General features: G+C 58.2%; 2 protein-coding genes and 1 long non-coding RNA gene across 3 annotated transcripts; 2 read left to right on the top strand and 1 right to left on the bottom strand.

The window, feature by feature from the left end:
* Positions 1–505: 505 nt before the first annotated feature.
* On the top strand, positions 506–17360 carry DAXX (death domain associated protein; the record flags this gene model as incomplete). Its single annotated transcript, XM_054051965.1, has 8 exons — positions 506–631; positions 2289–3120; positions 8325–8500; positions 8599–8797; positions 13012–13235; positions 13339–13510; positions 16083–16285; positions 17223–17360. Coding segments are annotated over 8 exons (1992 nt in total), but the record flags the coding sequence as incomplete, so codon positions are not given.
* On the bottom strand, positions 1828–2282 carry LOC128849617 (uncharacterized). Its single transcript, XR_008447449.1, has 3 exons — positions 2102–2282; positions 1937–1952; positions 1828–1898 (listed from the first exon to the last, which is right to left on the bottom strand). It is a non-coding gene; the product is annotated as an uncharacterized LOC128849617 (long non-coding RNA).
* A 4562-nt stretch (positions 17361–21922) lies between the features above and the next one.
* Positions 21923–23667, top strand: ZBTB22 (zinc finger and BTB domain containing 22). Its single transcript, XM_054051964.1, has 2 exons — positions 21923–23361; positions 23571–23667. The coding sequence occupies exons 1-2, from the start codon at positions 21923–21925 to the stop codon at positions 23665–23667; spliced, it is 1536 nt and encodes a 511-aa protein (XP_053907939.1).
* Positions 23668–25381: the final 1714 nt, after the last annotated feature.

Genomic DNA, 25381 nt, shown 5'->3' with positions numbered 1-25381 from the left:
TGGGGTACCCGTGTTCTCTTTTGGGGTTCAGGGTTATTTTTTGGGGTACCCCTGTTGTGTTTTTGGGGTTTGGGGTTTTTTTTTGGGTACCCGTGTTGTGTTTTTGGGGTTCGGGGTTATTTTTTGGGGTACCCATGTGGTGTTTTTGGGGTTCGGGGTTATTTTTGGGGTACCCCTGTTAGGTTTTGGGGGTTCAGGGTTGCTTTTGGAGGCTTTAGGGTTATTTTTTGGGGTATCCGTATTGTGTTTTTGGGGTTCAGGGTTGGTTTTGGGGTTCAGGGTTATTTTTTGGGGTGTCTGTGTTGTGCTTTTGGGGTTCGGGGTTATTTTTTGGGGTGCTGACCCCCCCCTTTTCTCTCCCGCAGGAGCCCCGCCCCCCCCACTTTGGGGGCGCCCCCCGCCATGGCCGCCGCCCCCCCCCCCGCCGAGGGGGTCATCGTCTTGGATGAGGATGAGGACGAGGGGGCGCCCCCCCTGCACCCCCAAAACCCGAAGCCCCCCCAAAACCCGAAGCCCCCCCAAAACCCGGGGCCCCCCCAAAACCCGGGGCCCCCCCCAAAACTTGGGGCCCCCCCCGGCTGAACCCCGCGGCGGCGCCTACAGGGAGGACAACCAGCGGCTCTTCGGAGAGGTGGGGGTCCCCTCTATTTTGGGGGGGGTCCCCTCTAGTTTGGGGGGGTCCCTCCTCTATTTTAGGGGTCCCCTCTATTTTAGGGGGTCCCTCTATTTCTGGGGGGTCCCCTCTAGTTTGGGGGGGGTCCCTCCTTTATTTTAGGGCTCCCCTCTATTTTAGGGGGGGGTCCCCTCTAGTTTGGGGGGGTTCCCTCCTCTATTTCTGGGGGGTCCCCTCTAGTTTGGGGGTTCCCTCCTCTATTTTAGGGGTCCCCTATAGTTTTGGGGGGGACCCCTCTATTTTAGGGGGCTCCCTCCTCTATTTTTTGGGGGGGTCCCCTCTATTTTTGGGGGGTCCGTCCTCTATTTTAGGGGTCCCCTCTATTTTAGGGGGGTCCCTCCTCTATTTTTGGGGGGTCCCCTCTAGTTTGTGGGGCTCCCTCCTCTATTTCTGGGGGGTTCCCTCCTCTATTTTAGAGGTCCCCTCTATTTTTGGGGGTCCCCTCTAGTTTGGGGAGTACCTCCTTTATTTTAGGGCTCCCCTCTATTTTTGGGGGTCCCCTCTAGTTTAGGGGGGTCCCTCCTCTATTTTAGGGGGCTCCCCTCTATTTTTAGGGGGTTCCCTCCTCTATTTTTAGGGGGTCCCCTCTATTTTTGGGGGGTCTCTCCTCTATTTTAGAGGTCCCCTCTATTTTTGGGGGTCCCCTCTATTTTTGGGGGGGTCCCTCCTCTATTTTAGGGGTCCCCTCTATTTTAGGGGGGTCCCTCCTCTACTTTCGGGGTCCCCTCTAGTTTGGAGGGGTCCCCTCTCTTTCGGGGTTATCACCTCTTTTTGGGGGCTGTCACTTCTAGTTTGGGGTCCCCCTCTATTTTGGGGTCCCCCTCTATTTAAGTGGGGATCCTCTCTATTTTGGGGGGGGTCCCATTCTCTTCCACTCTCTCCATATCTCCTCAACACCTCCGTATCTCCTCAACTCCTCCATATCTTCTCAACGCTTCCATGTTCCTCAACATCTCCTCTTCCACTCTCTCTCCACATCTCCTCAACACCTCCATATCTCCTCAACACCTCCGTAGCTCCTCAACACTTTCGTGTCCCTCAACATCTCCTCTTCCATTCTCTCTCCATATCTCCTCAACGTCTTCATATCTCCTCAATGTCTCCGTGTCCCTCAACATCTCCTCTTCCACTCTCTCCATATCTCCTCAACACCTCCATATCTCCTCAACACCTCCATATCTCAACACCTCCATATCTCTTCAACACCTCCATATCTCCTCAACACCTCCGTATCTCCTCAACACCTCCATATCTCCTCAACACCTCCATATCTCAACACCTCCATATCTCCTCAACACCTCCATATCTCCTCAACACCTCCGTATCTCCTCAACACCTCCATATCTCCTCAACATCTCCATATCTCAACACCTCCATATCTCCTCAACACCTCCGTATCTCTTCAACACTTCCATATCTCCTCAACACCTCCATATCTCCTCCACTCCTCCGTATCTCCTCAACGCTTCCATGTTCCTCAACATCTCCTCTTCCATTCTCTCTCCATATCTCCTCAACACCTCCATATCTCCTCAACACCTCCATATCTCAACACCTCCATATCTCAACACCTCCACATCTCCTCAACGCCTCCGTCTCCTCTTTCACCCCACAGTTCGTGGAGCTCTGTACCCGCCTGACAGAGGAACACCCTGAGGTCATTCCTTTCCTTTCTGCTCGCCATCAAAAAGCCAATCCGGACTTTTTATCCTCCGCCGAATTCCGCAACATTTTGAGCCGTTGCCTCGGCCGCGTCCGTTCTCATCGTAACAAAGTCTACGTTTACATCAATGAGCTCTGTACGGTCCTCAAAGCCCACACTCTTCGCCGGAAATTAACCCTCACCTCCGCTCCGGCCGCTTCTTCATCTTCTCCTCCATCTCCATCATCTCCATCTCATCCTACGTCCTCACCACCGCCTCCGCCATCACCTTCCCCTTCCTCTTCACGTCCTCCCGGTGGTTCCAAACGTCAAATCCGTTATTTGGAGAACCTCCTTCGCGTTTACGTAGGGGAAATCCAACGGTTACAAGAACGGGAATTAGATTTGGCCGAATTGGATAGCGAAGACTCTTCGTACCTCCAAGAAAGTCGTCTCAAGAGGAGGATGATCCGCATCTTCCGACGCCTTTGCGAGTTGAAACGGTGCAGCAGTTTAACCGGACGCGTCATCGAACAACGCATTCCCTATCGCGGCACTCGGTATCCCGAAGTCAACCGTCGCATCGAACGTTTCATTAACCGCCCGGAAGCTTTTCCCGATTACGCCGATATCCTCAAAGTCATCCAAAAAGCGAGCGTTCGCCATAGCTTAGGATTGGCCCAAAAGCAGATGGAGAATATGGCGCAGGACGCTTTCCGCGAGGTGGGAAACCGCCTGCAGGAACGGAGGCACCTGGATTTGGTCTATAACTTCGGCAGTCATTTGACGGATCAGTATCGGCCCGGTGAGGGGCGCGGTGGGGACGGTACAGGGGGGGGAACGGGTGGGTTCTGGAGCTCAGAAAGAGGTTGTGGAGCTCAGAAAGAGGTTCTGGAGCTCAGAAAGAGGTTCTGGAGCTCAGAAAGAGGTTCTGGAGCTCCTGGAGAGGTTCTGGAGCTCATATAGACGTTGTCATGGAGCTCATAAAGAGGTTGTGGAGCTCAGAAAGAGGTTGTGGAGCTCATAAATAGGTTCTGGAGCTCCTAAAGGGGTTGTGGAGCTCCTAAAGAAGTTCTGAAGCTCCTAAAGAGGTTGTGGAGCTCCTAAAGAGTTTCTGGAGCTCAGAAAGAGGTTCTGCAGCTCCTGAGGAGGTTGTGGAACTCATAAAGAGGTTGTGGAGCTCATAAAGAAGTTCTGGAGCTCATAAAGAGGTTGTGGAGCTCATAAAGAGGTTGTGGAACTCATAAAGAGGTTGTGGAGCTCATAAAGAGGTTGTGGAGCTCAGAAAGAGGTTGTGGAGCTCAGAAAGAGGTTGTGGAGCTCCTAAAGAGGTTGTGGAGCTCCTAAAGAAGTTCTGAAGCTCATAAAGAGGTTGTGGAGCTCATAAAGAAGTTCTGGAGCTCATAAAGAGGTTGTGGAGCTCATAAAGAGGTTCTGGAGCTCAGAAAGAGGTTGTGGAGCTCCTAAAGAGGTTGTGGAGTTCATAAAGAGGTTGTGGAGCTCATAAAGAGGTTGTCATGGAGCTCCTAAAGAGGTTGTGGAGCTCCTAAAGAGGTTGTGGAGCTCAGAAAGAGATTCTGGAGCTCATAAAGATGTTGTGGAGCTCCTGGGGCGGTTGTCATGGAGCTCCTAAGGAGGTTGTGGAGCTCCAGAGGAGGTCTGCAGGAACGCAGACACCTGGATTTGGTCTATAACTTTGGCAGTCATTTGACGGATCAATATCGGCCCCGTGAGGGGCGCGGTGGGGACGGTACGGGGGGAGGATGGGTGGGATATGGAGCTCAGAAAGAGGTTGTGGAGCTCAGAAAGAGGTTCTGGAGCTCCTGGAGAGGTTTATGGAGCTCATAAAGAGGTTGTGGAGCTCAGAAAGAGGTTGTGGAGCTCATAACAAGGTTGTCATGGAGCTCCTGAGGAGGTTGTGGAGCTCCTAAAGAGGTTCTGGAGCTCAGAAAGAGGTTGTGGAGCTCATTAATAGGTTCTGGAGCTCAGAAAGAGGTTCTGCAGCTCCTGAGGAGGTTGTGGAACTCATAAAGAGGTTGTGGAGCTCATAAAGAAGTTCTGGAGCTCAGAAAGAGGTTCTGCAGCTCCTGAGGAGGTTGTGGAACTCATAAAGAGGTTGTGGAGCTCATAAAGAGGTTCTGGAGCTCAGAAAGAGGTTCTGCAGCTCCTGAGGAGGTTGTGGAACTCATAAAGAGGTTGTGGAGCTCAGACAGAGGTTGTGGAGCTCATAAAGAGGTTGTCATGGAGCTCATAAAGAGGTTCTGGAGCCCCTGAGGAAGTTGTGGAGCTCCTAAAGAGGTTGTGGAGCTCCTAAAGAGGTTGTGGAGCTCATAAAGAGGTTGTGGAGCTCATAAAGATGTTGTGGAGCTCCTGGGGCGGTTGTCATGGAGCTCCTAAGGAGGTTGTGGAGCTCCAGAGGAGGTCTGCAGGAACGCAGACACCTGGATTTGGTCTATAACTTCGGCAGTCATTTGACGGATCAATATCGGCCCCGTGAGGGGCGCGGGGGGGACGGTACGGGGGGGGGGGACGGATGGGTTCTGGAGCTCAGAAAGAGGTTCTGGAGCTCCTGGAGAGATTCTGGAGCTCCTGGAAAGGTTCTGGAGCTCATATAGACGTTGTCATGGAGCTCATAAAGAGGTTGTGGAGCTCCTAAAGAGGTTGTGGAGCTCATAAAGAGGTTGTGGAGCTCCTAAAGAGGTTGTGGAGCTCATAAAGAGGTTGTGGAGCTCCTAAAGAGGTTGTCATGGAGCTCCTAAAGAGGTTGTGGAGCTCCTAAAGAGGTTGTGGAGCTCCTAAAGAGGTTGTGGAGCTCCTAAGGAGGTTGTGGAGCTCCAGAGGAGGTCTGCAGGAACGCAGGCACCTGGATTTGGTCTATAACTTCGGCAGTCATTTGACGGATCAGTATCGGCCCCGTGAGGGGCGCGGTGGGGACGGTACAGAGGGGGGGGGACGGGTGGGTTCTGGAGCTCAGAAAGAGGTTCTGGAGCTCCTGGAGAGGTTCTGGAGCTCCTGGAGAGGTTGTGGAGCTCATATAGACGTTGTCATGGAGCTCATAAAGAGGTTGTGGAGCTCAGAAAGAGGTTCTGGAGCTCATAAATAGGTTCTGGAGCTCATAAATAGGTTGTGGAGCTCCTAAAGGGGTTGTGGAGCTCCTAAAGAGGTTCTGGAGCTCCTAAAGAGGTTGTGGAGCTCCTAAAGAGTTTCTGGAGCTCAGAAAGAGGTTGTGGAGCTCATTAATAGGTTCTGGAGCTCAGAAAGAGGTTCTGCAGCTCCTGAGGAGGTTGTGGAACTCATAAAGAGGTTGTGGAGCTCATAAAGAAGTTCTGGAGCTCATAAAGAGGTTGTGGAACTCATAAAGAGGTTGTGGAGCTCATAAAGAGGTTGTGGAGCTCAGAAAGAGGTTGTGGAGCTCCTAAAGAGGTTGTGGAGCTCCTAAAGAAGTTCTGAAGCTCATAAAGAGGTTGTGGAGCTCATAAAGAAGTTCTGGAGCTCATAAAGAGGTTGTGGAGCTCATAAAGAGGTTCTGGAGCTCAGAAAGAGGTTGTGGAGCTCCTAAAGAGGTTGTGGAGTTCATAAAGAGGTTGTGGAGCTCATAAAGAGGTTGTGGAGCTCAGAAAGAGATTCTGGAGCTCCTAAAGATGTTGTGGAGCTCCTGTGGAGGTTGTCATGGAGCTCCTAAGGAGGTTGTGGAGCTCCAGAGGAGGTCTGCAGGAACGCAGACACCTGGATTTGGTCTATAACTTTGGCAGTCATTTGACGGATCAATATCGGCCCCGTGAGGGGCGCGGTGGGGACGGTACGGGGGGGGGGGACGGGTGGGTTCTGGAGCTCAGAAAGAGGTTGTGGAGCTCAGAAAGAGGTTGTGGAGCTCAGAAAGAGGTTGTGGAGCTCCTGGAGAGGTTCTGGAGCTCATAACGAGGTTGTCATGGAGCTCATAAAGAGGTTGTGGAGCTCATAAAGGGGTTGTGGAGCTCATAAATAGGTTCTGGAGCTCCTAAAGGGGTTGTGGAGCTCATAAAGAGGTTGTCATGGAGCTCCTGAGGAGGTTGTGGAGCTCATAAAGAGGTTCTGGCGTGCAGAAGGAGGTTGTGGAGCTCCTGGAGAGGTTTATGGAGCTCCTGAGGAGGTTGTGGAGCTCCTGGAGAGGTTTGTGGAGCTCTTAAAGAGGTTCTGGAGCTCAGAAAGAGGTTGTGGAGCTCCTAAAGAGGTTGTGGAGCTCATAAAGAGGTTGTGGAGCTCATGAAGAGGTTCTGGAGCTCAGAAAGAGGTTGTCATGGAGCTCCTAAAGGGGTTGTGGAGCTCCTAAAGAGGTTGTGGAGCTCCTAAGGAGGTTGTGGAGCTCCAGAGGAGGTCTGCAGGAACGCAGACACCTCGATTTGGTCTATAACTTTGGCAGTCATTTGACGGATCAATATCGGCCCCGTGAGGGGCGCGGTGGGGACGGCGGGGGGGGGGGGACGGGTGGGTTCTGGAGCTCCTGGGGAGGTTCTGGAGCTCATAAAGAGGTTGTGGAGCTCCTAAAGAGGTTGTGGAGCTCCTAAAGAGGTTGTGGAGCTCCTAAAGGGGTTGTGGAGCTCCTAAAGAGGTTGCGGAGCTCCTAAAGAGGTTGTGGAGCTCAGAAAGAGGTTGTGGAGCTCCTGAGGAGGTTGTGGAGCTCAGAAAGAGGTTATCATGGAGCTTCTGGGGAGGCTCTGGAGCTCAGAAAGAGGTTGTGGAGCTCTTGGAGAGTTTCTGGAGCTCCTGGAGAGGTTGTGGATCTCCTGGGGACATTCTGGAGCTCCTGAAGCGGTTCTGGAGCTTATAAAGAGGTTCTGGAGCTCCTGGAGAGGTTCTTGAGTTCCTTGAGGGTTGTGGAGCTCCTGGAGAGGTTCTGGAGCTCCTGGAGAGAAATTCTGAAGCCTCTGGAAGGTTCCAGAGCCTCTGGAAGGTTCCGTAACCTCTGGTCCATCTCCTTTTGGTTTTGTGGTGTTTCCCCGTAGGGACGGATCCGGCGTTGATGGACGCCGCGTTGGCCAAACGCCTTCGGAAGAACCGAACGGTGGAGCTCCTGGAGAGGTTCTGGAGTTCCTTGAGAAGTTCTGGAGCTCCTGGAGAGGTTCTTGAGTTCCTGGAGAAGTTCTTGAGTTCCTTGAGGGTTGTGGAGCTCCTGGAGAGGTTCTGGAGTTCCTTGAGAAGTTCTGGAGCTCCTGGAGATGTTCTGGAGCTCCTGGAGAAGTTCTTGAGTTCCTTGAGGGTTGTGGAGCTCCTGGAGAGGTTCTTGAGTTCCTTGAAGGTTCTGTAGTTCCTGGAGAGGTTCTGAAGCTCCTGGAGAGGTTCTGAAGCTCCTGGAGAGGTTCCTGAGCTCCTGGAGAGGTTCTTGAGTTCCTTGAGTGTTGTGGAGCTCCTTGAGAGGTTCTGGAGCTCCTGGAGAGAAATTCCAGAGCCTCTGGAAGATTCCAGAGAATCTGGAAGGTTCCGTAACCTCTGGTCCATCTCCTTTTGGTTTTGTGGTGTTTCCCCGTAGGGACGGATCTGGCGTTGATGGACACGGCGTTGGCCAAACGCCTTCGGAAGAACCGAACGGTGGAGCTCCTGGAGAGGTTCTGGAGTTCCTTGAAGGCTCTGTAGTTCCTGGAGAGGTTCTGGAGCTCCTGGAGATGTTCTGGAGTTCACAGGGGTGTTCTGGAGCTCCTGGAGAAGTTCTTGAGTTCCTTGAGTGTTGTGGAGCTCCTGGAGAGGTTCTGGAGCTCCTGGAGATGTTTTTGAGTTCCTTGAGGGTTGTGGAGCTCCTGGAGAGGTTCTTGAGTTCCTTGAAGGTTCTGTAGTTCCTGGAGAGGTTCTGAAGCTCCTGGAGAGGTTCTGGAGCTCCTGGAGAGGTTCTTGAGTTCCTTGAGGGTTGTGGAGCTCCTGGAGAGGTTCTGGAGCTCCTGGAGAGAAATTCCGAAGCCTCTGGAAGGTTCTGGAGCCTCTGGACTGTTCCGTAACCTCTGGTCCATCTCCTTTTGGTTTTGTGGTGTTTCCCCGTAGGGACGGATCCGGCGTTGATGGACGCGGCGTTGGCCAAACGCCTTCGTAAGAACCGAACGGTGGCTCTGACGCGTTTGGACGACGTTATTTCTCACTACGCCAAACTGCAGGACGAGGGCGAAGAGCAGGAGCGGCGGCGGAAGCAAACGGCGCGTCAGGAACCCCTCCGGAACGCGGTGAGGAGAAGACACCGGGGGACCTCAAAGCTTGGAAGGAGGAGAGGTCCTCAAAAGTCCGATGTCTTCAACCTCCTCCCCAACCTCTGTGGCTTCAGGGACGGAGGGAACATCAGGAGGAAGAGGAAGAGGAAGAGGAGGATTCGGAAGAGGAAGAGGAGGAGGAAGAGGAAGAGGAGGAGGAAGGTTCTTCCGATGGAAGTGGTGGGAAAGGCCACGAGGAAGAAGAAGAGGAGGAAGAAGAGGAGGAGGAAGAAGAAGAGGAGGAGGAAGGGAGCGAAGCGGCGCCGGCACAGGGTGAGGAACCTATAGAGCCCCATAGAGCTCCTAAAGGTCCATAGAGGCCCTATAGAGACCGTAGAGGCACCTACAGACCCCATAGAGCCCCTAAAGGTCCATAGGGACCCTATAGAGACCATAGAGGCACCTACAGACCCCATAGAGCCCCTAAAGGTCCATAGAGCCCCTATAGAGACCATAGAGGCACCTACAGACCCCATAGAGTCCCTACAGCTCCATAGGGTCCCCATAGAGCCCCTAAAGGTACATAGAGCCCCTATAGAGACCATAGAGGCACCTACAGACCCCATAGAGCTCCTACAGCCCCATAGAGCTCCTAAAGGTCCATAGGGACCCTATAGAGACCATAGAGGCACCTACAGACCCCATAGAGCCCCTACAGCCCCATAGAGCTCCTAAAGGTCCATAGGGCCCCTATAGAGACCATAGAGGCACCTATAGACCCCATAGAGCCCCTACAGCCCCATGGGGTCCCCGTAGAGCTCCTAAAGGTCCATAGAGCCCCTATAGAGACCATAGAGGCACCTACAGACCCCATAGAGCCCCTACAGCCCCATAGAGCTCCTAAAGGTCCATAGAGCCCCTATAGAGACTATAGAGGCACCTACAGACACCATAGAGCCCCTACAGCCCCATAGGGTCCCCATAGAGCCCCTATAGAGACCATAGAGCCTCTACAGCCCCATACAAACCATACAGAGACCATAGAGCCCCTACAGCCCCATGGGGTCCCCATAGAGCCCTATAGACACCATAGAGCCCCTACAGCCCCATAGGGTCCCCATAGAGCCCTATAGACACCATAGAGCCCCTACAGCCCCATGGGGTCCCCATAGAGCCCTATAGACACCATAGAGCCCCTACAGCCCCATAGGGTCCCCATAGAGCCCTATAGACACCATAGAGCCCCTACAGCCCCATGGGGTCCCTATAGAGCCCTATAGACACCATAGAGCCCCTCCAGCCCCATAGGGTCCCCATAGAGCCCTATAGACACCATAGAGCCCCTCCAGCCCCGTGGGGTCCCTATAGAGCCCTATAGACACCATAGAGCCCCTCCAGCCCCATAGGGTCCCCATAGAGCCCTATAGACACCATAGAGCCCCTACAGCCCCATGGGGTCCCTATAGAGCCCTATAGACACCATAGAGCCCCTACAGCCCCATGGGGTCCCCATAGAGCCCTATAGACACCATAGAGCCCCTCCAGCCCCATGGGGTCCCTATAGAGCCCTATAGACACCATAGAGCCCCTACAGCCCCATGGGGTCCCTATAGAGCCCTATAGACACCATAGAGCCCCTACAGCCCCATGGGGTCCCTATAGAGCCCTATAGACACCATAGAGCCCCATAGGGTCCCTATAAAGCCCTATAGACACCATAGAGCCCCTCCAGCCCCATGGGGTCCCCATAGAGCCCTATAGACACCATAGAGCCCCTACAGCCCCATAGGGTCCCCATAGAGCTCCTAAAGGTCCATAGAGCTCCTATAGAGACCGTAGAGGCACCTACAGACCCCATAGAGCCCCTACAGCCCCATAGGGTCCCCATAGAGCTCCTAAAGGTCCATAGAGCCCCTATAGAGACCATAGAGGCACCTACAGACCCCATAGAGCCCCTACAGCCTCATAGGGTCCCCATAGAGCCCCTAAAGGTTAATAGAGCCCCTATAGAGACCATAGAGCCTCTACAGCCCCATACAAACCATATAGAGACCATAGAGCCCCTCCAGCCCCATGGGGTCCCCATAGAGCCCTATAGACCCCATAGAGCCCCTCCAGCCCCATGGGGTCCCCATAGAGCCCTATAGACCCCATAGAGCCCCTACAGCCCCATGGGGTCCCAATAGAGCCCTATAGACACCATAGAGCCCCTACAGCCCCATAGGGTCCCTATAGAGCCCTATAGAGACCATAGAGCCCCTACAGCCCCATAGGGTCCCTATAGAGACCATAGAGCCCCTACAGCCCCATAGGGTCCCCATAGAGCCCCTATAGAGACCATAGAGCCCCTACAGCCCCATGGGGTCCCCATAGAGCCCTATAGACACCATAGAGCCCCTACAGCCCCATAGGGTCCCTATAGAGCCCTATAGACACCATAGAGCCCCTACAGCCCCATGGGGTCCCTATAGAGCCCTATAGACACCATAGAGCCCCTACAGCCCCATAGGGTCCCTATAGAGACCATAGAGCCCCTACAGCCCCATAGGGTCCCCATAGAGCCCCTATAGAGACCATAGAGCCCCTACAGCCCCATGGGGTCCCCATAGAGCCCTATAGACACCATAGAGCCCCTACAGCCCCATAGGGTCCCTATAAAGCCCTATTGACACCATAGAGCCCCTACAGCCCCATGGGGTCCCTATAGAGCCCTATAGACACCATAGAGCCCCTACAGCCCCATGGGGTCCCTATAGAGCCCTATAGACCCCATAGAGCCCCTCCAGCCCCATGGGGTCCCCATAGAGCCCTATAGACCCCATAGAGCCCCTACAGCCCCATAGGGTCCCTATTGACACCATAGAGCCCCTACAGCCCCGTGGGGTCCCTATAGAGCCCTATAGACCCCATAGAGCTCCTACAGCCCCATAGGGTCCCTATAGAGCCCTACAGACACCATAGAGCCCCTACAGCCCCATAGGGTCCCTATAAAGCCCTATAGACACCATAGAGCCCCTACAGCCCCATGGGGTCCCCATAGAGCCCTATAGACACCATAGAGCCCCTCCAGCCCCATGGGGTCCCTATAAAGCCCTATAGACACCATAGAGCCCCTACAGCCCCATGGGGTCCCCACAGAGCCCTATAGACACCATAGAGCCCCTACAGCCCCATAGGGTCCCTGTAGAGCCCTATAGACACCATAGAGCCCCTACAGCCCCATAGGGTCCCCATAGAGCCCTATAGACACCATAGAGCCCCTCCAGCCCCATGGGGTCCCTATAGAGCCCTATAGACACCATAGAGCCCCTACAGCCCCATGGGGTCCCTATAAAGCCCTATAGACAGCATAGAGCCCCTACAGCCCCATAGGGTCCCCATAGAGCCCCTATAGAGACCATAGAGCCCCTACAGCCCCATGGGGTCCCAATAGAGCCCTATAGACACCATAGAGCCCCTACAGCCCCATAGGGTCCCTATAAAGCCCTATTGACACCATAGAGCCCCTACAGCCCCATGGGGTCCCCATAGAGCCCCTATAGAGACCATAGAGCCCCTACAGCCCCATGGGGTCCCCATAGAGCCCTATAGACACCATAGAGCCCCTACAGCCCCGTGGGGTCCCTATAGAGCCCTATAGACACCATAGAGCCCCTGCAGCCCCATAGGGTCCCTATAAAGCCCTATTGACACCATAGAGCCCCTACAGCCCCATGGGGTCCCCATAGAGCCCTATAGACACCATAGAGCCCCTACAGCCCCGTGGGGTCCCTATAGAGCCCTATAGACACCATAGAGCCCCTGCAGCCCCATAGGGTCCCTATAAAGCCCTATAGACACCATAGAGCCCCTACAGCCCCATGGGGTCCCTATAAAGCCCTATAGACACCATAGAGTGCCTACAGCCCCATGGGGTCCCTATAGAGCCCTATAGACCCCATAGAGCCCCTACAGCCCCATAGGGTCCCTATAAAGCCCTATAGACACCATAGAGCCCCTACAGCCCCATGGGGTCCCTATAGGGCCCTATAGACAGCATAGAGCCCCTACAGCCCCATAGGGTCCCTATAGAGACCATAGAGCCCCTACAGCCCCGTGGGGTCCCTATAGAGCCCTATAGACACCATAGAGCCCCTACAGCCCCGTGGGGTCCCTATAGAGCCCTATAGACCCCATAGAGCCCCTACAGCCCCATGGGGTCCCCATAGAGCCCTATAGACACCATAGAGCCCCTACAGCCCCATGGGGTCCCCATAGAGCCCCTATAGAGACCATAGAGCCCCTACAGCCCCATAGGGTCCCCATAGAGCCCCTATAGAGACCATAGAGCCCCTACAGCCCCATAGGGTCCCCATAGAGCCCCTATAGAGACCATAGAGCCTCTACAGCCCCATACAAACCATATAGAGACCATAGAGCCCCTACAGCCCCATAGGGTCCCCATAGAGCCCTACAGACCCCATAGAGCCCCTCCAGCCCCTTATGGCCCCTATATGGCCCCTATAGGGCCCCTCTAGAGCCCCTGTACCCCCCCCCCCCCTTTCCAGGCGCGCCCCCCCCCGCGGACTCGGAGCTCTTTGTGTTGGAGATTGAGGCAGCGCTGGAGGCGGGTGAGACCCCCCCCTCATCTCCGGGGGGGTCGGAGGCCACCCCCAAAGCGGCCCCCCCTTCACCACCACCCCCCCCCGCCCCCCCCTCACCTGGGGGTCCCCCTTCCCCCGTTTCTTCCCGGACTTTACCCGATGGAGACCCCCCCTCACCACCACCACCGGTCCCCCAAAAAGGGGCGAAGCGCCCCCTTTTCCTTCTCCTTTCTGACCCCCCCGGGAAAGAAGAGGTGGCGGCGGCGGTGGTGACGGCGGCGGCGGTGGAAGTTGGGGGGGTTGGGGGGGGCGAGGGGGGGGGCGGCACCACCATCAGCTCCACCAGCTTCAACGGCACCGCCGAAGTCGGGGGGGGACGGGGGGACCACGACGACGATGACGATGACAACAACCTCGCGCCCCCCCGGAAACGGAGCCGGAGGGAGACGGCGGGGGGGGGCAGGTATGGGGGAGGGGGGGGGCTGAGGGCTTTCTTGGGGGGGGTCTGGGGGTGCTGGGAGGGGTCTAGGGGGGGTTTTGGGGGGGGTCTGGAGGTGCTGGGAGGGGGCTGAGGGGGTTTTGGGGGGGGTCTGGAGGTGCTGGGGGGGGCTGAGGGGGTTTTGGGGGGGTCTGGGAGTGCTGGGGGGGGTCTAGGAGGGGTTTTGGGGGGGTCTGGGGGTGCTGGGGGAGGGTCTAAGGGGGGGGGTTTGGGGGGGTCTGGAGGTGCTGGGGGGGTCTAGGAGGGGTTTTGGGGGGGTCTGGGGGTGCTGGGGGGGTCTAGGAGGGGTTTTGGGGGGGTCTGGGGGTGCTGGGGGGGGTCTAGGAGGGGTTTTGGGGGGTCTGTGTGGTGCTGGGGGGCTTTATGGGGTGCTGGGAGGGGTCTGTGTGGTGCTGGGGGGGCTTTATGGGGTGCTGTGGGGGGTCTGGGGGGGTTGGGGGGCTTTATGGGGTGCTGGGAGGGGTCTGAAGGGGTTTTGGGGGGTTTTGGGGGGCTTTATGGGGTGCTGGGAGGGGTCTGAGGGGGTTTTGGGGGGTCTGTGTGGTGCTGGGGGGGTTTATGGGGTGCTGGGAGGGATCTGAGGGGGTTTTGGGGGGTCTGTGTGGTGTTGGGGGGGCTTTATGGGGTGCTGGGAGGGGTCTGGGGGGGTTTTGGGGGGGTCTGTGTGGTGCTGGGGGGGTTTATGGGGTGCTGGGAGGGGTCTGAGGGGGTTTTGGGGGGTCTGTGTGGTGCTGGGGGGGCTTTATGGGGTGCTGGGAGGGGTCTGAGGGGGTTTTGGGGGTGCTGGGGGGGTCTGAGGGGGTTTTGGGGGGGTCTGTGTGGTGCTGGGGGGGCTTTATGGGGTGCTGGGAGGGGTCTGAGGGGGTTTGGGGGGGTCTGCGGGGGTTTTGGGGGGGTCTGTGTGGTGCTGGGAGGGGTCTGAGGGGCTTTTTGGGGGATCTGTGTGGTGCTGGGGGGGCTTTATGGGGTGCTGGGAGGGGTCTGTGTGGTGCTGGGGGGGCTTTATGGGGTGCTGGGGGGGTCTGAGGGGGGTTTGGGGGGGTCTGTGTGGTGCTGGGAGGGGTCTGAGGGGGTTTTGGGGGGTCTGGGGGTGCTGGGGGGGTCTAGGAGGGCTTTTGGGGGGGTCTGGGGTGCTGGGGGGGCTTTATGGGGTGCTGGGAGGGGTCTGAGGGGGTTTTGGGGGGTCTGTGTGGTGCTGGGGGGGCTTTATGGGGTGCTGGGAGGGGTCTGAGGGGGTTTTGGGGGGTCTGTGTGGTGCTGGGGGGGCTTTATGGGGTGCTGGGAGGGGTCTGAGGGGGTTTTGGGGGGGTCTGGGAGGGGCTCTATGGGGTGCTGGGAAGGGTCTGAGGGGGTTTTGGGGGGGTTTGGGGGGTTTTGGGGGTGCTGGGAGGGTTCTGAGGGCTATTGAGGGGGGCTTTGGGGTGCTGAGGGGGGTCTGGGGGGTTTTGGGGGGGTCTGTGTGACACTCGGGGGGGTCTGAGGGCTTTTTTGGGTGGGGGTTCAGGGTCTCAAGGGGGGGATTGGTTTTGGGGGTCTCAAGGAGGGGATTGGTTTGGGGGGGTCTGAAGGGTGGGATTGGTTTGGGGGTGTCTCAAGGGGGGGATTGGTTTTGGGGGGGTCTGAAGGGGGGGATTGGTTTTGGGGGGGTCTCGAGAGGGATTGGTTTGGGGGGGTCTCAAGGGGGGGATTGGTTTTGGGGGGTCTCAAGGGGGGGGATTGGTTTGGGGGGGTCTCAAGGGGGGGGATTGGTTTTGGGGGGGTCTCAAATGGAGGGATTGGTTTGGGGGGTCTCAAGGAGGGGGATTGGTTTGGGGGGGGTCTTGGGGGGGGGATTGGTTTGGGGGGTCTCAAGGGGGGGGATATTGGTTTTGGGGGGTCTCAAGGGGGGGATTGATTTTGGGGGGGTCTCAAGGGGGGGATTGGTTTGGGGGGGTCTCAAAGGGGGATATTGGTTTTGGGGGGGTCTCAAGGGGGGGATTGGTTTGGGGGGGTCTCAAGGAGGGGGATTGGTTTGGGGGGGTCTCGGGGGGGGATTGGTTTGGGGGCTCTCAAGGGGGGGATTGGTTTTGGGGGGGGTCTCAAGGGGGGGATTGGTTTTGGGGGGGTCTCAATGGGGGGGATTGGTTTGGGGGGGTCTCAAGGGGGGGGATTGGTTTTGGGGGGGTCTCAATGGGGGGGATTGGTTTGGGGGGGTCTTAGGGGGGGGATTTGTTTTGGGGGGGCCTCAAGGGAGGGGGATTGGTTTTGGGGGGTCTCAGGGGGGGGATTGGTTTTGGGGGGGTCTCAAGGGGGGGATTGGTTTGGGGGCGTCTCAAGGGGGGGATTGGTTTTGGGGGGGTCTCAAGGGGGGGATTGGTTTGGGGGGGTCTCAAAGGGGGATATTGGTTTTGGGGGAGTCTCAAGGGGGGCATTGGTTTTGGGGGGGTCTCAAGGGGGGGGATTGGTTTTGGGGGGGGTCTCAATGGGGGGGATTGGTTTGGGGGGGTCTCAAGGGGGCGTTCTTGGGGTGACATTTATCCCCCCCCCCCTTTTCCAGCAAAGTGCACAGCGCAGGGTCGGAGGAAGAGGAGGAGGAAGAGGATGCGGATGGGGGGGGGTCGCACGGGGGGGTCCCCCTGGGGCTGCGCCCCCCCCCCCCGGCACAGCCCCCTCCCCGACTCCACTCGCGCCGATTCCCCCGGGGGGGACCTCGTCAGCAGCTCCCAGGGCAGCCCCCGGCGCCCCCCCCGCGCCCAGAAAGTGAGTGACCCCCCCCCCAAGAAAGTGGGGGCGCCCCTGTGCTGTTTGGGAGGGGGGCCCTGTCCTGTTTGGGGGGGCCCTGTCCTGTTTGGGGGGGGTCTTGGGGGATCCCTGTGCTGTTTGGGGGGGGGGTTGTACCATGGGAGGGGTCTCTGTCCTGTTTGGGGGGGTCCCTGTGCTGTATGGGGGGGCCCTGTGCCATGGGGGGGGTCCCTGTCCTATTTGGGGGCGTCTTGGGGGGTCCCTGTCCTGTTTTGGGGGGGGTCCTGGGGGGGTCCCTGTGGTGTTTCGGGGTGGTCCTTGTGCCTTTGGGGGGGTCCCTATGTTGGGGGGGATCCCTGTGCCTTTGGGGGGGGTCCCTATGTTGGGGGGGTCCTGGGGGTGTCCCTGTTCTCTTTGGGGGGGTCCCTGTGTTGGGGGGGTCCTGGGGGGGTCCCTGTGCCTTTGGGGGTGTCCCTGTGTTGGGGGGGTCCTGGGGAGGTCCCTGTTCTCTTTGGGGGGGTCCCTGTGTTGGGGGGGTCCTGGGGGGGGTCCCTATGTTGGGGGGGTCCTGGGGGGTCCCCTGTTCTCTTTGGGGGGGGTCCCTATGTTGGGGGGGTCCTGGGGGGGTCCCTGTGTTGGGGGGGTCCTGGGGGGGTCCCTGTTCTCTTTGGGGGGGTCCCTGTGTTGGGGGGGTCCTGGGGGGGGTCCCTATGTTGGGGGGGTCCTGGGGGTGTCCCTGTTCTCTTTGGGGGGGTCCCTGTGTTGGGGGGATCCTGGGGGGAATCCCTATGTTGGGGGGGTCCTGGGGGGTCCCCTGTTCTCTTTGGGGGGGATCCCTATGTTGGGGGGGTCCCTGTGTTGGGGGGGTCCTGGGGGGGGGTCCCTGTGTTGGGGGGGTCCTGGGGGGTCCCTGTTCTCTTTGGGGGGGTCCCCATTTAACCCTTTCCCCCCCCAGACCAGCGTGGCGACGCAGTGCGACCCCGTGGAGATCATTGTGCTCTCCGACTCGGAGTGACCCCCCCCGCACTGGCCACCCCCACCTTGTGGCTAGCCACGCCCTCCCCGGGATAGCCACGCCCCCCTCGGGCTAGCCACGCCCCCTTTCGGACTGGCTGAGCCCCTCCTGACTTGACCCCACCCCACCCCACCCCTTCCCTTTTGGACTGGCCACCCCCAGTTTGGGGCTAGCCACGCCTCTTTTTGGGCTAGCCACGCCTACTTTTGGGCTAGCCACGCCCCCTTTGGACTGGCCACGCTCCCTTTTGGACTGGCCATGGCCCCTGACCTGACACCCCCTTCCCCTTTTGGACTGGCCACCACTGGCCCTCTCGGACTAGCCACGCCCCCTTTCGGGCTGGCCACGCCCCCTTTGGGGTTAGCCTCACCTCCTTTAGGGCTAGCCACGCCCCCTTTGGAGCTAGCCACGCCCCCTTTGGACTAGCCATGTCTACCTTTGGACTGGCCACATCTCTTTCAGGTTTGCTGTGCCCCCTCTAGCCACGCCTCCTTCGAGGCTAGCCACGCCCCCTTTGGAGCTAGCCACATCCCATTTGGACTAGCCACATCTCTTTCAGGTTAGCTGTGCCCCATTTGAGGCTAGCCACGCCCCCTTTAGAGCTAGCCCCGCCTCCTTTAGGACTGGCCACGCCCCCTTTGGACTGGCCACGCCCCCTTTTAGTGACTGCTTTGCCTGTGGTGGCAGCGCCGCGTGACTGAGCTGCCGTTGCTGGCCACGCCCCCTTTCATTGGCAACTGTCCGCTGTGGCCACGCCTCCTCCGTCCTGGCCACGCCCTCAACGGACTGACCGCGCCCCCTCTGGACTGACCACGCCCCCTCCGACTCCCCCATCCCTTTCATTGACAGCTGTCCTCGTGACCACACCCCCCTTCGAGCCTGGCCCCGCCCCCTTCGGGCCTGGCCCCGCCCCCGACACCCCCCCGCTCTGATTGGCCGCAGTCTCATCCAATAAAAGCGTCTGTTTTTATGGCTCCGCCCCCTTTTCGGAGCGATGACCCCGCCCCCGGGGTGGGCGGGGCCTTGAGGGGGTAAAGGCGGGGGGGGGCTCCTTCAAGGAGGGGGCTTTGAGGGGGGACACGGAGGGGGGGACATACGGGGGGGGCTTTAAGAGGGGGAGAGGCCCATTTGGGGGGGGACACACGGGGGGGGTTAATGGGGGGCGCTAAGGGGGTAACAGCCTTCAAGGGGGGGTTTAAAGGGGGGAGAAACCCCTTCAAAGCGGGGGGGAACCCTTTTGGGGGGGAACCTTTAAGGAGGGGTTTTAAGGGGAAGGTTTAAGGGGGGGGGCACTAAGAGGGGTAACAGCGGGGGGGGGCTTTAAGGGGGGAAAAACCCCTTCAAGGGGGGGAACCTTTGAGGGGGGGAACCTTTAAGGAGGGGTTTTAAGGGAGGACACGCATGGGGGGGGGCCTTAAGGGGGGGCACTAAGGGGGAACAGCCCCTTCAAGGGGGGGGGGGGGGAGCGGCTTCTTTAAGGGGGGGCGGGGCCGAGGCTCCAAGATGGCGGCGGCGCCCTGAGCTCTAGGTACGGGGCTATAGGGGAGCCTATAGGGGGCGGGAGGGGGGTATAGGGGAGCCTATAGGGGGCGGGAGGGGAGGTATAGGGGCTATAGGGGAGCCTATAGGGGGCGGGAGGGGGGTATAGGGGCTATAGGGGAGCCTATAGGGGGCGGGAAGGGGGGTATAGGGGCTATAGGGGAGTCTATAGGGGGCGGGAGGGGGGTATAGGGGCTATAGGGGAGCCTATAGGGGGCGGGAAGGGGGGTATAGGGGCTATAGGGGAGTCTATAGGGGGCGGGAGGGGGGTATAGGGGCTATAGGGGAGCCTATAGGGGGCGGGAGGGGGGTATAGGTGCTATAGGGGAGCCTATAGGGGGCGGGAGGGGGGTATAGGTGCTATAGGGGAGCCTGGGGGGGGTATACGGTGTCTTTGGGGAGCCTATAGGGGATATAGGGGATACCTGGGGAACCTGTAGGAGGTATAGGGGTTGTTTGGGGAGCCTATAGGGGGCATCAGGGGTGTATAGGAAGCCTATGGGGGAGCCTATAGGGTGTGTTTACACCTGTGGGGGTGTATAGGGAGCCTATAGGAACCATAGGGGAGGCTGTAGGGTGTATAGGGAGCGTTTAGAGAGCCTCTGTGGTCTATAGGGGTTGTTCGGGGTGTTTAGGGAACGTATAGGGGCGCCTATAGGTGCCTACCAGGGGTATATAGGGAGCCTATAAGGGCTATAGAGGGGAACCTATTGGGATCAGCCTATAGGGGTTGGGGGCTATAGGGGGGGTCTGTAGGGGCTATAGGGGTGTGGAAGAGTAGGGGAGCCTATAGGGATCAGGCTATAGGGGCAGGGGGTGTTTGGGGAGTCTATAGGCGCTGAGGGGAGAGGGATTGGGGGCTACAGGGGCTCTATAGGGCCTCTATGGAGCTGTATGGGGCTATAGGGGATCTATAGGGGCTGTATGGGGTCTATAGGATCTCTATGGGGCTATAGGGGCTCTATAGGGCCTCTATGGAGCTGTATGGGGCTATAGGGGATCTATAGGGGCTGTATGGGGTCTATAGGATCTCTGTGGGGCTATAGGGGCTGTATGGGGGCTATAGGATCTCTATGGGGCTATAGGGGCTCTGTAGGGCTTCTATTGAGCTCTAGGGGGCTATAGGGGATCTATAGGGGCTGTATGGCACCTATAGGATCTCTATGGGGCTATAGGGTCTCTATGGGGCTGTCGGGGCTCTATAGGGGCTGTATGAGGTCTATAGGATCCCTATGGGGCTATAGGATCTCTATGGGGTTATCGGGACTCTATAGGGCCACTATGGAGCTCTATGGGGCTATAGGGGCTGTATGAGGTCTATAGGAGCTCTATGGGGCTATTTGGGCTCTATATTGGCTCTATGGGCTCCATAGGGGCTCTGTGGGTTGTATGGGCTCTATAGGGGCTCTGTGGGGTGCATGGGTGCTGTGGGCTCTATAGGGGCTCTATGGAGCTGTATGGGTTCTGTAGGGGCTCTGGAGCTGTATGGGGTGTATGGGCTCTATAGGGGCTCTATGGAGCTGTATGGGGTGTATGGGCTCTATAGGGGCTCTATGGGGTCTATAGGGGCTCTACGGAGCTGTATGGGGTCTACAGGGCTCTAGGGGTTGTATGGGCTCTATAGGGGCTCTGTGGGGTGCATGGGCGCTGTGGGCTCTATAGGGGCTCTATGGAGCTGTATGGGGTGTATGGGCTCTATAGGGGCTCTACGGGCTCTAAAAGGGCTCTGTGGGGTGTATGGGCTCTATAGGGGCTCCTTATGGGCTCTATGGGCCTATAGGGACTAAAGGGGCTCTATGGAGCTGTATGAGGTGTATGGGCTCTATAGGGGCTCTATGGAGTGTAGGGGCTCTATGGGGTGTATCGGCTCTATAGGGGCTCTATGGGCTCTGTAGGGGCTCTATGGGCTCTATAGGGACTCTATGGGGTGTATTGGCTCTATAGGGGCTCTATGGGCTCTGTAGGGGCTCTGTGGGCTGTATGGGCTCTATAGGGGCACTATGGGGTGTATGGGCTCTGTAGGAGCTCAATGGGCTCTTTAGGGGCTCTATAGGGGCTCTGTGGGCTGTATGGGCTCTATAGGGGCTCTGTGGGCTGTATGGGCTCTATAGGGGCTCTGTGGGCTGTATGGGCTCTATAGGGGCACTATGGGGTGTATGGGCTCTGTAGGAGCTCAGTGGGCTCTGTAGGGGCTCTATGGGCTCTATAGGGGCTCAATGGGCTCTGTAGGGGCTCTGTAGGGGCTCTGTAGGGGCTCTATGGGCTCTGTAGGGGCTCTATGGGCTCTATAGGGGCTTTATAGGGGCTCTATGGGGTGTATGGGCTCTATAGGGGCTCTATGGGCTCTTTAGGGGCTCTGTAGGGGCTCTATGGGGTGTATGGGCTCTATAGGGGCTCTATGGGCTCTATAGGGGCTCTATAGGGGCTCTATGGGGTGTATGGGCTCTGTAGGAGCTCAGTGGGCTCTGTAGGGGCTCTATGGGCTCTGTAGGGGCTCTATGGGGTGTATGGGCTCTATAGGGGCTCTATGGGCTCTTTAGGGGCTCTATAGGGGCTCTACGGGGTGTATGGGCTTTGTAGGAGCTCAGTGGGCTCTGTAGGGGCTCTATGGGCTCTATAGGGGCTCTATAGGGGCTCAATGGGCACTGTAGGGGCTCTGTAGGGGCTCAATGGGCTCTGTAGGGGCTCTATGGGCTCTTTAGGGGCTCTATAGGGGCTCAATGAGCTCTGTAGGGGCTCTGTAGGGGCTCAATGGGCTCTGTAGGGGCTCAATGGGCTCTATAGGGGCTCTATGGGGTGTATGGGCTCTGTAGGGGCTCTATAGGGGCTCTATAGGGGCTCTATAGGGGCTCAATGGGCTCTGTAGGGGCTCTGTAGGGGCTCAATGGGCTCTGTAGGGGCTCTAGGGGCTCTATAGGGGCTCTATAGGGGCTCTATGGCCCCTCCCCCCCTCCCCCGGGCCTTCCTTTAGTCTTGGAGACTCTTCGAGGGGTGCCCTTTTGGTCCCTTTTTGGGTGGAAAGAAGGCGATTTGACGCCTCTGAGCCCTCATTATTTTTCCCCCCCTTTCCCCGTCAGGAGCGTCGCCGCCGGGGCAGCGCTATGGAGGCCTCGTGCGGCGGCGGCGGCGGCGGCGGTGGTGGCGGTGGCCTCGTCCACGTTGACTTCCCGGAGATCACCAGCGCTTTATTGGCCAACCTCAACCAACAACGCGTGGAAGGAAAGCTCTGCGACATCTCCATCCACGTCCAAGGGAGGGTTTTCCGCGCCCATCGCGCCGTCTTGGCCGCCTCTTCGCCGTATTTCCACGACCAGGTCCTCTTGAAGAACATGACCTCCATCGTTTTACCCAACGTGATGGATCCCGGCGCTTTCGAGACCGTTTTAGGTTCAGCCTATACCGGACGTCTTTCTATGGCTCCCGAAGAGATCGTTAACTTCTTGACGGTGGGCAGCGTCCTCCAGATGTGGCACATCGTGGATAAGTGCACCGAGCTCCTCAAGGAAGGCCGAGCAGCTCCGGTTCCTCACGGACCTTCTTCTTCATCGTCTTCGTCGTCGTCATCGTCGTCTTCTTCTTCATCCTTACGCCCCCACTCCGGCCGCGCCAGTGAGAACCAATCCCCCAGCAGCACCAACTACTTCAGCCCTCGCGACGCGGCCGAAGGCGCTTCCGAAGCCCTCAAATACCCACCGCGAGGAGGAGGAGGAGGAGGAGGAGGTCCGGATGAAACCCCCAAAGGAGAAGCGACGGCGGATGACCTCCTGGAAGAAGGAGAAGAAAGTGGCGAGGACGGCGCCCGCCGCCCTCTCTACGTCCAACCCAGCATCGTTCCGCACAAGCAATGGGTTTACGTCAAACAAGAATGGCTGCAGGAGGACCTCGTCCTCACCTGCGAGGAGGACGAAGAACCGGCGGACGGCGACGGCGGTGGCGATGGCGCCTCCGTATCGACGCCGCGAGCCAAGCTGGAAGACCAAGTCAACTTCTGCGAATCTTCCGATGGTTTCTCTTCGCCGTACGAGGCTTTGGATGAGGCCGGATCCTTCCCTCCTCGTTCCCTCCTCCCTCTGGACATGCAAGGCAACCAAATCTTGGTCTTCCCGCCTCAAGCGGCGGTGGAACACGGCGCCGTCCAAGTGGCGGCGGCGGCGGCCGACGGCAATAAGATCTTCATGTGCCATTGCGGCAAAGCCTTCTCCCACAAAAGCATGAGGGATCGGCACGTCAATATGCACCTCAACCTGCGGCCCTTCGCCTGCCCCGTCTGCAACAAGAAGTTCAAGATGAAGCACCACCTGACGGAGCACATGAAGACCCACACGGGCCTCAAACCCTACCAGTGCGACGCCTGCGCCAAGAAATTCATGTGGCGCGACAGCTTCATGCGGCACAAAGGCCATTGCGAGAGGCGCCAGCGTTTGGCCGCTGTCCTTCCGGCTTCGGCGGTGCCTCCTCTTCCTCCTCTTCCTCCTCACGGGAGAACCGCAACGGTCCAAAAGGAGCAAAGGGTGGGGGGAAGCGGCGGAGGAGAAGGGGAGTGGGGGGGGGGCGGTGAGGGAAGGGTCGCCGAGAGGGGAGGGGGGGGTGGGAGGAGGGAGGGTGTGAAGAGGGGGAGGGGGGGGAAAAGGGGGGAGGGGGAAATCGCGGCGGATCGGGGGGGGGGTGGAGCGCATCCCGCCTGGAAATGGGGGTCGCGTCCTGTCCAGATGTTTGGGTCCCATCCCACCTGGGTCGCCTCCTGCCCAGATGTTTGGATCCCATCCCACCTGGGTGGAATCACAGCCAGATGTTTGGATCCCATTCCGCCTGGAAAAGTGGGTCCTGTCACGCCCAGATGTTTTGATCCCACCTGGAAATGTGGGTTGCATCCTGTCCAGATGTTTGGATCTCATCCCACCTGGAATCCTGGATCGCATCCTGCCCAGATGTTTGGATCCCACCTGGAAACGTGGGTCCCGTCACGGCCAGATGTTTCAATCCCACCTGGAAATGGGGGTCCCATCCTGTCCAGATGTTTGGATCCCATCCCACCTGGAAATGTGGGTCATGTCATGCCCAGATGGTTGGATCCCATCCTGCCCAGATGTTTGGGTCCCATCCCACCTGGAAACGTGGGTCGCGTCCTGCCCAGATGTTTGGATCCCACCTGGAAACGTGGGTCCCATCCTGTCCAGATGTTTGGGTCCCATCCCACCTGGGTCACCTCCTGCCCAGATGTTTGGATCCCACCTGGAAATGGGGGTCGCGTCCTGCCCAGATGTTTGGATCCCATTCCACCTGGAAAAGTGGATCCCATCCCACCTGGAATCCTGGGTCACATTGTGCCCAGGTGTTTGGATCTCATCCCACCTGGAATCCTGGGTCCCATCCTGCCCAGATGTTTCGATCCCACCTGGAAATGTGGGTCATGTCATGCCCAGATGGTTGGATCCCATCCTGCCCAGATGTTTGGGTCTCATCCCACCTGGAATCCTGGGTCACCTCCTGCCCAGATGTTTGGATCCCACCTGGAAACGCGGGTCACATCCTGTCCAGATGTTTGGGTCCCATCCCACCTGGGTCGCCTCCTGCCCAGATGTTTGGGTCCCACCTGGAAATGGGGGTCGCGTCCTGTCCAGATGTTTGGATCCTGCCTGGAAATGGGGGTCGCATCCTGTCCAGATGTTTGGGTCCCATCCCACCTGGGTCCCATCCTGCCCAGATGTTTGGATCCCACCTGGAAATGTGGGTCCCATCCTGCCCAGATGTTTGGATTCCATCCCACCTGGGTGGAATCACAGCCAGATGTTTGGATCCCACCTGGAAACGTGGGTTGCATCCTCCCCAGATGTTTGGGTCCCACCTGGAAATGTGGGTCGCATCCTGTCCAGATGTTTGGATCCCACCTGGAAATGGGGGTCCCATCCTGTCCAGATGTTTGGATCCCATCCCACCTGGAAATGTGGGTCGCATCCTGCCCAGATGTTTGGGTCCCCATCCTGCCTGGAAATGGGGGTCGCGTCACGCCCAGATGTTTGGGCCCCATCCCACCTGGGTCCCATCCTGCCCAGATGTTTGGATTCCATCCCACCTGGGTGGAATCACAGCCAGATGTTTGGATCCCACCTGGAAACGTGGGTTGCATCCTGCCCAGATGTTTGGGTCCCATCCCACCTGGGTCGCCTCCTGCCCAGATGTTTGGGTCCCACCTGGAAATGGGGGTCGCGTCCTGTCCAGATGTTTGGATCCTGCCTGGAAATGGGGGTCCCATCACGCCCAGATGTTTCGATCCCACCTGGAAATGTGGGTTGCATCCTGCCCAGATGTTTGGATCTCATCCCACCTGGAATCCTGGGTCCCATCCTGCCCAGATGTTTCGATCCCACCTGGAAATGTGGGTCATGTCATGCCCAGATGGTTGGATCCCATCCTGCCCAGATGTTTGGGTCTCATCCCACCTGGAATCCTGGGTCACCTCCTGCCCAGATGTTTGGATCCCACCTGGAAACGCGGGTCACATCCTGTCCAGATGTTTGGGTCCCATCCCACCTGGGTCACCTCCTGCCCAGATGTTTGGA

Source organism: Cuculus canorus, chromosome 31 (genome assembly GCF_017976375.1).
Source record: "Cuculus canorus isolate bCucCan1 chromosome 31, bCucCan1.pri, whole genome shotgun sequence".
NCBI classification, from domain to species: domain Eukaryota; kingdom Metazoa; phylum Chordata; class Aves; order Cuculiformes; family Cuculidae; genus Cuculus; species Cuculus canorus.
Note: the sequence above shows the minus strand (reverse complement) of the source record. Positions and strands in the feature narration are given on the sequence as shown.

Bases quoted from the DNA above. Each gene is read 5' to 3' on its own strand.
- ZBTB22 (XM_054051964.1), top strand. From the start codon at position 21,923: ATGGAGGCCTCGTGCGGCGGCGGCGGCGGCGGCGGTGGTGGCGGTGGC. The intron at 23,362-23,570 runs GTGGGGGGGGGG...CCTCCTGCCCAG, and splicing joins AGCGGCGGAGGAGAAGGGGA to ATGTTTGGATCCCATCCCAC.